This window comes from Gigantopelta aegis, unplaced genomic scaffold, assembly GCF_016097555.1.
Source record: "Gigantopelta aegis isolate Gae_Host unplaced genomic scaffold, Gae_host_genome ctg2598_pilon_pilon, whole genome shotgun sequence".
NCBI classification, from domain to species: Eukaryota; Metazoa; Mollusca; class Gastropoda; order Neomphalida; family Peltospiridae; genus Gigantopelta; species Gigantopelta aegis.
The window spans coordinates 35,948-48,272 of NW_024532967.1; the positions used below are offsets into that span (position 1 = coordinate 35,948).

At 32.7% G+C, this 12,325-nt stretch overlaps 1 protein-coding gene across 1 annotated transcript; it reads right to left on the reverse strand.

Moving 5' to 3' along the window:
- Positions 1–258: 258 nt before the first annotated feature.
- LOC121391532 (ankyrin-3-like) lies at positions 259–5,260 on the reverse strand. The gene is given in 6 exon segments (XM_041523126.1): positions 259–1,145; positions 1,262–1,655; positions 1,658–2,521; positions 2,649–2,924; positions 3,423–3,554; positions 5,147–5,260. Coding segments are annotated over 6 exon segments (2,667 nt in total).
- Positions 5,261–12,325: the final 7,065 nt, after the last annotated feature.

Consider the following 12,325-nt stretch of genomic DNA (forward strand, 5'->3'; position numbering starts at 1 on the left):
TAGAATGTGATATTACTGGTAGTAGTTTCTCTTTTAATGATAATGGAGTAAACTGTTCAATGACATCTCGATCTTTGTTACTAACATTACAATGATCTTCTCTATTAGTTGTAGACTTCAGTGTCTCTGTTATGATATATTGTTTGTCTATAGAATTATTACCCACTTCAGGAAACTTATTACTCTTACCACTACTCTGATCAACATACTTTTCCAATAACTCAACAACTTGGTAATGGCCAAACTTACTGGCAAACATTAATGAGGTCCAACATTGTCGGTCTTGTATATTAGGATCAGCATTTTTTTGAGAAGAAGCTCAACAACTTGGTAATGGCCAAACTGACTGGCAAATATTAATGCAGTCATACCATCTTGTGTTTGATGATTAGGATCTGCATTTTTCTTTGAGAAGAAGCTCAACATTTGGTAATGCCCAAACTGACTCGCAAATATTAATCCAGTCATACCATCTTGTGTTTGATGATTAGGATCTGCATTTTCTTTGAGAAGAAGCTCAACAACTTGGTAATGGCCAAACTGACTGGAAAATATTAATGCAGTCATACCATCTTGTGTTTGAACATTAGGATCAGCATTTTTTTTGAGAAGAAGCTCAACAACTTGGTAATGGCCAAACTTACTGGCAACTATTAATGCGGTCACACCATTTTGTGTTTGATGATTAGGATCTGCATTTTCTTTGAGAAGAAGCACAACAACTTGGTAATGGCCAAACTGACTGGAAAATATTAATGCAGTCATACCATCTTGTGTTTGATGATTAGGATCTGCATTTTCTTTGAGAAGAAGCTCAACAACTTGGTAATGGCCAAACTGACTGGAAAATATTAATGCAGTCACACCATCTTGTGTTTGAAGATTAGGGTCAACATTTTCTTTGAGAAGAAGCTCAACAACTTGGTAATGGCCAAACTGACTGGCAACTATTAATGCAGTCATACCATCTTGTGTTTGAAGATTAGGATCAGCATTTTTTTTGAGAAGAAGCTCAACAACTTGGTAATGGCCAAACTGACTGGCAACTATTAATGCAGTCATACCATCTTGTGTTTGAAGATTAGGGTCTGCATTTTCTTTGAGAAGAAGCTCAACAATGTGGTAATGGCCATCCTGACTGGCAACTATTAAGCAGTCACACCATCAGGTGTTTGAAGATTAGGGTTAGCATTTTCTTTGAGAAGAAGCTCAACAACTGGGTAATGACCATTAAGACTGGTAACCATCAATGCAGTTGAACCTTTTTGTGTTTGAAGATTAGGGTCTGCATTTTCTTTGAGAAGAAGCTCAACAACTTGGTAATGGCCAAACTGACTGGCAAATATTAATGCAGTCACACCATCAGGTGTTTGAAGATTAAGATCAGCATTTTCTTTGAGAAGAAGCTCAACAACTTGGTAATGGCCATTGTGACTGCCAAATATTAATGCAGTCACACCATTTTGTGTTTGAAGATTAGGGTCTGTATTTTCTTTGAGAAGAAGCTCAACAACTTGGTAATGGCCATCCTGACTGGCAAATATTAATGCAGTCACACCATCTTGTGTTTGAAGATTAGGATCAGCATTTTCTTTGAGAAGAAGCTCAACAACTTGGTAATGACCATTCTGACTGGCAAATATCAATGCAGTTAAACACCATTTCGTGTTTGATGATTAGGATCTGCATTTTCTTTGAGAAGAAGCTCAACAATTTGGTAATGGCCAAAGTGACTGGCAAATATTATTGCAGTCACACCATTTTGTGTTTGAAGATTAGTGTCAGCATTTTCTTTAAGAAGATGCTCAACAACTTGGTAATGACCATTCTGACTGGTAATCATCAATGCAGTTGAACCTTTTTGTGTTTGAAGATTAGGGTCAGCATTTTCTTTAGAAGAAGCCCAACAACTTTGATAATGGCCAAAGTGACTGGCAACTATTAAAGCAGTCACACCATTTTGTGTTTGAAGATTAGGGTCAGCATTTTTTTTAAGAAGAAGCTCAACAACTTGGTAATGGCCAAACTGACTGGCAAATACTAAAGCAGTTGAACCCTTTTTTGTTTGAAGATTAGGGTCAGCATTTTCTTTGAGAAGAAGCTCAACAACTTGGTAATGGCCAAACTGACTGGCAAATATTAATGCAGTCACACCATTTTGTGTTTGAAGATTAGGGTCAGCATTTTCTTTGAGAAGAAGCTCAACAACTTGGTAATGGCCAAACTGACTGGCAAATATTAATGCAGTCACACCATTTTTTGTTTGAAGATTAGGGTCTGCATTTTCTTTAAGAAGAAGCTCAACAACTTGGTAATGGCCAAACTGAATGGCAAATATTAATGCAGTCACACCATTTTGTGTTTGAAGATTAGGGTCAGCATTTTCTTTGAGAAGAAGCTCAACAATTTGGTAATGGCCATCCTGACTGGCAAATATTAATGCAGTCACACCATTTTGTGTTTGAAGATTAGGGTCTGCATTTTCTTTGAGAAGAAGCTCAACAACTTGGTAATGGCCATTCTGAATGGCAATATTAATGCAGTTGAACCATTTTGTGTTTGAAGATTAGGGTCTGCATTTTCTTTGAGAAGAAGCTCAACAATGTGGTAATAGCCATCCTGACTGGCAAACTATTAATTGCAGTCACACCTTTTCGTGTTTGAAGATTAGGGTCTGCATTTTCTTTGAGAAGAAGCTCAACAACTTGGTAATGGCCATTCTTACTGGCAATCATCAATGCAGTTGAACCTTTTTGTGTTTGAAGATTAGGGTCTGCATTTTCTTTGAGAAGAAACTCAACAACTTGGTAATGGCCATTCTGACTGGCAAACGTCATTAAAGCAGTCCAACCTTCTTGTGTTTGAAGATTAGGGTCAGCATTTTCATTGAGGAGAAGCTCAACATTTGGTAATGGCCAAACTGACTGGCAACCATCAATGCAGTTCAACCTTTTTGTGTTTGAAGATTAGGGTCAGCATTTTCTTTAAGAAGAAGCTCAACAACTTGGTAATGGCCAAATTGACTGGCAACTATTAATGCACAGTCACACCATTTGTGTTTGAAGATTAAGATCAGCATTTTCTTTAAGAAGAAGCTCAACAACTTGGTAATGGCCATTCTGACTGGCAAATATTAATGCAGTCAAACCATCTTGTGTTTGAAGATTAGGGTCAGCATTTTCTTTGAGAAGAAGCTCAACAACTTGGTAATGGCCATTCTCACTGGCAAATATTAATGCAGTCAACCTTTTTGTGTTTGAAGATTAGGGTCAGCATTTTCTTTGAGAAGAAGCTCAACAACTTGGTAATGGCCATTCTCACTTGCAAACATGTAAAGCAGTTGAACCTTTTTGCGTTTGAAGATTAGGTCAGCATTTTTTTATTAAGGAGAAGCTCAACAACTTGGTAATGGCCATTCTCACTTGCAAATTCAATGCAGTTGAACCTTTTTGTGTTTGAAGATTAGAGTCAGCATTTTCTTTGAGAAGAAGCTCAACAACTCGGTAATGACCATTCTGACTGGCAAACATTAAAGCAGTCCAACCATCTTTGGTCTTGAAGAATAGAGTCACCATTTTTTTTAAGAAGAAGCTCAACAACTTGGTAATGACCATTCTCACTGGCAAACATTAAAGCAGTCACACCATCTTTTCTTTGAAGATTAGAGTCAGCGTTTTCTTTGATAAGAATCTCAACAACTTGGTAATGGCCATTCTGACTGGCAAACATTAAAGAATTCTCACCATTTTGTGTTTGAAGATTAGGATCAGCTTTTTCTTTGAGAAGAAGCTTAACTATTTTTTTATTATTATTATGACTGGCTATACCAAGAGATGTCCAGCCATTCAGTCGTTGTAAATTAGGATTAGCTTGAGCTTTTAGTAAAATATTTACAATGCTGTAGAAGTTATTCTCACAGGCTATTATTAGTGCATTGTTACCATAATAATCTTGAGTATTCACATTAGCTCCCAATGACATTAGTGTCTGTACAACTTGTTCGTGTTCACCATTAGTAGCTAACATTAGTGCTGTTTGTCCTTCTTCATTCTGGTAGTCAATATTAGCTCCTAATTCCAGTAGTAATGTGACATTATTATCACGACCAGCTTGTGCTGCTTGAAGTAGTGATTGTTCAAATGTGAAATCTTATTCTCTTGTTCCATTAAAATAGGTTTGTTCATTGATGATCATTTCAAAGATACCTACTTGATACATGAACTCTGTTTTGTCAGCTGCCATAAGTATGAGAGATTGTGATTGTGAGTGAGGTGCCAGGAACCGAATACAAATTGATCCAGGCTCAATGTGAATGTGGTCAAAAAGTGTTCTTTGTAGGAAATAGATAACTGATAAGTTTGTGGAAATTTTTTAAAGTCATCTTTCCACATCTACCATGTAGTTTGATAATGACTTCACATGATACTTCTGTGACCTCTTGTTCTGGTAGCAGTGCTTCTCAATAGCTGTCTTAATATATTGTAGTTGAGATGACTCTGAAAATATTTCAAGTTCACTTGTGTACTCTTCTAATTCAGTTTGTATGAGATATCCGGAAAGAAACTGTTTCACTAGGTTCTCTATTAGCTCACAATTAAGGAAACAATAATGTGTTTGAATTGTGTTAAATAGTTCATTAATTGTTTTTAACACAGTCAGTCCTTTTTCTTCAATGAATTCTTCAATATATTGAGCAATGACTTCAAGTTCATATGTTCCATCTTTAATAGCCCTAGATAGACAACTTCTGACTTTGGTGACAATTGATGTAAATCTGGAATGCAGATTTTGTAAATTTACTGCAACTTGATCCTTAGAACTCATTTGTATTATTTTCTTTGAAATTTGAGTTGTTGGTTGATTTGTAATATGACAATGTTGTGGTAAGTTATTACTTTCTTTGCTCTCTTCCTTTGTCTTCGTATTATTTGGTTGGTCATCTTTCCTTGGGTTGTCACTACTAGTCTCAGCTAATGTGTCATGTTGACTGTATGGACCTAAATTACATAATGAGGCATTTTAATATAGATGTCTCATCATTACACTCACCTTGATAATGATCTACTAGTGGTATGGTAGTAATAAGGTTTTTTTGTACTTTTGATACTAGATAGTGTTCATTAGCTTTTGATAGGGCAACAATTACTTTATCCCAGGTAGCATAAGAGTCAACTTTCAGCCATTCCGAGAAGAGAGCTAATTTTCGAAGATCAGTTGATGAGTAATCATTTTCAATCTTCTTTATCATTGCAGATGACATTTTTGGTAGAAAAATAGCAAATTTTTGCCACTCTACTAATGGTTCAAGTAGTTCCATTAGTTCAGACTCAGTAGGTCTGTTAGACAGTCTAGGACTATCTACTGGTAGAGTAGTAGTACATCTTGTAGGATTGTCAGACATACTGGAAACACACTATATAGCTATAGCTGCTAGCTTCTTGAAACACCTTCAAAATATCCTAATATGGTCATCATTTATAAATAGCTTCTATATTATTCTAAAATTAGATAATCCTTATATGGTTGTTGTTATCATTAATATATATTGTACCTTACTATAATGAAGAATGTTAGTAGACTCTACTCTATCTTTTGTTGTCACAACTATAGTTATAATTGTCACATTTCCATAATATACATAAGCTACACATCTGTGCACCAAAATATGGTCTGCATATCAAAGATATCAAAACAACATGAACTCTAGCAGATATTTATATTGATATGATATGAGCAACTGGCTAATACTAGAGCGTGGACATAGCTACTTTCAGTTACTTCATGGATAGAAAGGGATGTGTGTCAACATGAGAATGCATTATGACTGTGTATTGCTAGCTCCTACAAAACTGGGTATGGAAATGGTTATAAATCATAATATACTATACTTCGCCCTGGTGGAAGGATGTTTTCATGTAGTATCATCCGTCAGACTTGAATATGTATCATTGACATCCCAGTCTTAACAAATTAAAGGAATGCATCATTTAGAGCAAAAGTAAAATATTATACTAATACATAATAGTAAGTGACATTTTTTGTTAGATTTGATCCAGGTCCAATTATCAATATTATTTTCAGTTGTCCAAATAGAACTAGTACATCTACTACCATATCAATTATACAAAATTTAAAGGTTAAAAAACTTTATTTAAAAATCGAAAAAGATAATTCCTATCTTTTATTTGTATCTGTCCATTATTCCATTCTATTTGTCTATTAATATAACTTTACTGTAGATTAATGTTGAACAAAAACAAGACCCAGCCAAGGTTGAATAGGTTTCAGTATAGCCAGCAGTAAATGGTTAACCCTGCCTATGAAGATATTGATGAAGTAATCATATCACATACAACTATCCACCATCAACAACATAATCAAGAAAAAATATTGGTTAAAACATTTATTAATGAGTGTAGTAACTACTATCATGTAATTTAATATATCATGTGTTGAATATTGGTCCAACTTTGTAATAATGCTAGTATGGAACATCAGTAATCAATACATACTATATTCATGTACAATAGAATTGTTTCCTTTAGAGAGTGAAAGAAACAAAGATATCATAATTTTCATTGAGAAATTACATGTTAAGATTACCATCATTAAATTTATTGATAATCATAATAATTGTCAGTAACGACATCAGAAGTGTCCATCTAGATACTAAATGTAGTGTTGCTCCACTAGGAGTAGGAGATACAGACGCTGTAATACTTGGAACTGCTGAGGTAGTAATTCTTGTACTAATAGTGGCCCTCGTAGAAATAATAACAGTAGCACTTGTAGATGTCATACTAGTAGTAGATCCTGGCAATTGTAATGGTATTCCTATATAATAGGTTCAATAGTATAAGTAATACAACTCATGTTCTGAGGTCAAACTATTACTATCATATTTAGTATGTATGAGAATTAATGATGATACAAGTTATTATGAGTTATTAAAAACACATATAACTCATAACTAGTAATAATGCATTGAACATACCAGTAATATTGAAAACCTTTTCACTTTCACCTTTAGATGTCACAACACGACAACTATATTCACCAGCAGAATCAAGTCTCACAGTTAATGTATAGTTATATATCATTGATCTCATTGTGTTATTAATATTAGTAATAGTTTCAATCACCTGGTCATCTTTGTAAAAATACACAGTAACATTAGTGAGACATGTTTCCACCTGACACTCAAATGTAATATTGTCTCCAACAGATAGAGATGATATATTAACATTAGGTAAATCAGTAATGAACACTGGCTCTATAGAACAATAAACAATCATACAATACCTAAAATAAGCACATTCATAAATTGCAATATTTTAAAGACATGATTATCACAAGTAGATAAAGATATCTAAAATTGTTAAGTGTAGAGATGGCAGTAGTAAAAAGCCTCAAACAAATCTATAGTATGGACATCCTACATAGTAGTCACAATATTGTTTCAGATGTTTTCCCTACATTAAATGAATTTCTTTAGAAACTTTGTTTACTTGATTTTGTTTATTTAAATTATATATTAGCTAAATATGTTCACAATTATTAAGTCTTTTTTATGATTATAAGTTGTACAAGTGTATTTTGGATATACTATACAACAGAACATTGCTATAACAATTATTTATATTGTTTATAATACTTAATAATGTATGTATCAGAGAGTAAGATTATGCATGGTTGTGTAATCATACCAGTAATGAACAAACTAGAAATAGCTAATTGAACAGAAAATACACAGTAAATATAGAAAGAACTCAAGTAATTAGCATTTAGAACATATACAGATGTCATGGGAGAATAGAATACATAGTGTCCCTACAAATTCTGTTAATAGTATCCTTTTTCCAGATAAATATATGGCATCTTTCATAGAGGATACTTCCAAGTTATATATAAATCACTAATTTCATTGTTAAAAGCGTACAAAATATGACTTTCTATGTAATAATAATCTTTAAAAACCTCCTACTTTTATAGTTATCATGATGAAAACAGAAGAACAAGAAGAAAGAACATTATGTCTTCATATATGGGCAGTGCTACCATCTGCCTGACTGTATATCTGTTTACCTGGTTCTACAATGACTCTGAAATTTCTGGCAATACTTAACGAACCTGGAAACTGACAGACATAAAAGGTTTGATCTATTGGCAACAATTGCAAAGGATTAAAGGTCAAATTAGCAGTAAACACTGTCTGTCCATCAATGACTTGTGATGATATCTTAATAGAAGTAATAATCACTTAACAATATATGAGTATATTACTTACATTAACATATCGTGTAGCTGTGTTTGGTATTGGTGTTGATCCCACGCCAATAAATGACCAAACTATATTATCTCCTGTTCCCATACATATTACAACTTCACAGCAATAAACTCTTGATATTAATGTAATAATGCTTACATCATGATTAGAGCAACCTATATGAAGTGAAAGAGGGGTTAACAATTTGTTACTAACATAATATACAGTATGTGTACATATCATTTTGTCATTCCTAAACTCAGAAAAGGACAAGGTATAATTATATAATAGTGATGAGAATAATTTGATGATGCCTCAACACTAAATTATACTAACTAATTGTGTTAGCATGTATTCAGACATTTGTGTCTATGAAATTTGCTTGTTTTTGTCATCTATTTGAAATCATAAATATTACAAATTGTTTATTGTTCAAACATATTGTCAGAAAGGATACATGGATGGACACCTTGATAACATTTATTCAGGGATGACTTTTAAGCTTTGGTCAAGGAGTCAATACTTTTTTACATATAAAATAAAGAAGCATTTATCCTTTTAAACCATCTTTGAGAGAATATGTATGATAGTAATCAATAACACAATAGACAAGATATGATATATATATTGTAGGCTAAAATGGCAATTAAAACAGTACATTAACTATGCAATGTGGGTGTGTGTGTGTGTATCAAGGCTGCAGTATTAATAACATATATATGTATATTTAAAAAATGTTTTTAAATTAATGCTGTTCAAGATTACATATCTATTTACTAACATACACACATAATTATAATAATACCTGGTTGTCCTGTAATGAGACTGACTGAAGTAAAAAGTAGTAGAGACAACGTTAGACTCCATATTTTACAGCAAATCGCCGTCATTTTCGTGAGATAAACGTGTTGAAAACTACTGCAAGCTAAAAGACTTTATAACGTGGCGAAGTATAACTACGCAATTGGGCGTAACTGCGTAAACAATATAAGACTAAATACGGCGCTCCATACTGCTCAAGGTATTCACCAATATTTGCATTGCTGTTATCACAGGTGTATTCATGAGCCAATTTCGACATTTTTAAAGACATGACCAATTCAATATAATTTTTATTTAAACATTTCATTTCTTTTGGGAAATGAAACAAAGACTGTAACATACCATAATTCCAATTAAGCAATTACATGTTAGTCATTATTAAATATATTGATGATTATTAAAAAAATCAGTAATGATAGAAAAAGTGTCCACCTAGATAATAACTGTATAGTGGGGTTGCTCCACTAGGAGTAGGAAATGCAGACATTTGTAATACTAGGAACTGGTGAGCTAGTAGAAAAGCCGATTCTTGTACTAATAGTGGCACTTGTAGAAATAATAACAGTAGCACTTGTAGATGTCATACCAATAGTAGATCCTGGCAATTGTAATGGTGTTCCTATATAATAGGTTCAGTTGTATAACCAATACAACTCATAATCAGAGATGAAGCAATAACTATCATATTAATTATGTATCAGAACTAATGAGGATACTAATTATGTATCAGAACTAATGAGGATAATTATTATAAGCTATATGTAACACATAACTAATAATAATGTATTGAACATACCAGTAATATTGAAAACCTTTTCACTTTCACCTTCAGGTGCCACAACAAGACAACTATATTCACCAGCAGAATCAAGTCTCACAGTTAATGTATAGTTATATATCATTGATCTCATTGTGTTATTAATATATTAGTAATAGTTTGAATCACCTGGTCATCTTTGTAAAAATACACAGTAACATTAGTGAGACATGTTTCCACCTGACACGCAAATGTAATTTTGTCTCCAACAGATAGAGATGATATATTAACATAGATAATATCAGTTATGCCCACTGGCTCTATAGAACAATACATTATCATGTAATTACCTGAAAAATAAAAACATTCATGCATTGAAATATTTCAAAGATATATTATTAATGTCATATCTCAAATTACCAGATTCTATAATTATCCTGAAAGATGTGCTAAAAGGTATGTCACCTTGAATATTACAGGTATAAAATGTTTGATCTATTGCCATCAATTGCAATGGATAATCAGATTAGCAGTAATCACTGTCTCTTCATCAATGATTTGTGATGATGTCTTAGTGAAAACAATAATCACTTAACAATACATTAGTACAATACTTACATTAACATATTGTAACTGTGTTTGGTAGTAGTTACTTACACCAAAAAATGACCAGAATACATTATCTCCTGCTCCCTTACATGTTACAACTTCACAGCAATAAACTCTTGATGTTAATGTAACAATATTTACATCATGATTAGGCAACCATATGAAACAGAAGCTAACATTGTTATAGTAGTTATTCTATTTATGTTTAATTAATGATAAAATAGATTTAGGGAGTGTCTTGCTATTAATTGTAATTAATTTAAATTCACAAAATATAAGTAAAATATAATTAATCTGTTAGACTCAACTAATTATACTAGTGACAACATTCAGACATTGTTACTATTAATCAATAGAGTTTGTATTGGCTGGACCACAACAAGTTAGTGAACTTAATAATTGTATCAAATTCACTAATTTGTTGTTTAGCACAATTATAGTTATAAAGGATGGACATCCTAATTAATATTATTCATACTAGAATGATTCTTAGGTTTGTCAAAGGAATAGCAGTATATCCTATATTTATAAATAGTACATTAATCTATTAGAGATAAAAAATTTCTTATTAAATCTTCTTAGGGAGTCTATAATAGGTATATAACTAAATTTAGTGATTATATATATACCTGGTTGTCCTGTAATGAGACTGACTAAGTAAAAAGTAGTAGACAAAACGTTCGACTCCATCTTGTACAGTGAATCGCCATCATTTCGTAAAGACATACGTGTGGGAGACTACTGCAAAGCTATAACAACCTTTATAACGCAGTGACGTATATTTTACGTTAGCGAGTAGTCTGCGTTTTTCGTAACCATCTATGTGTACGTGATATAGATCTGCCAATTTTATTAAAGTACCCCACTTATTATCTGTCTGACTCTCATGGCACTCACCACCTTACAACACTTTATAAGTTCACAGCTTATTTGGTTGATGAGATCTGTAAGTAATATTCTTGTCTTCTCTGTTATCCTTTTGTTATTACAAATTAATAATGACATGAGTAATACAATTGCTTATAACAACATTGCAATGTAAGACTATATCTTTACCAGTTCTTCCAGTAATATCACTAGGAACATCAGTATTCAGTACACATTATGTTCATGTACAATAGAATTGTAGTATCATACATTAGTACAATGGCACATTACTACATACGGCAGTGATCACTGGTATAAATGGAGTTCACTTGTAAATATAATTGGTACATGTACATATAGTTCTAGTACATCACTTTATTATTACTTTCCTAGATAACTAGACAAGACATAACTAATTGTACTCATGTTGTAAGTTGTCATTGCTCTTAGAGATACTCCTAGAGAATGTGTTGCCTAATTTTCTCATTTAACTATCATCCATAGATGAAATTGACTCATAGAAAATGATGATGTTGAGTAACAATGAGTCACATTTCCTTTTATGTCCAATGACCACACCTTCTATAGAATACCATATCTACTTAGATCCTTCTGTATATTACTGCATGATTACTATAAATAGTGTCAGTAATGTTTGGATGAGTCATTAATGTTGTTTGGGATGACAACTTCAGTGATCAAAACTGTACTGTTGTTGTCACAGAAGAGTCCATGAATCCAACTGTGACATTTTCTCGAATCATGACCAATTCAACTTAATTTTAGCCAAAAAATTCATTTTTTTTTGATATGGAATGAACAAGAAAAGTTAACACATAGTAATTGTTATTAACTAATTAACATTGTTATCACTACCTATTTTGATTATCATAATAATTGTCAGTAATAACATTAGAAGTGTCCATCTAGATACTAAATGTAGTGTTGCTCCACTAGGAGTAGGATATACAGACACTGTAATACTTGGAACTGCTGAGCTTGTA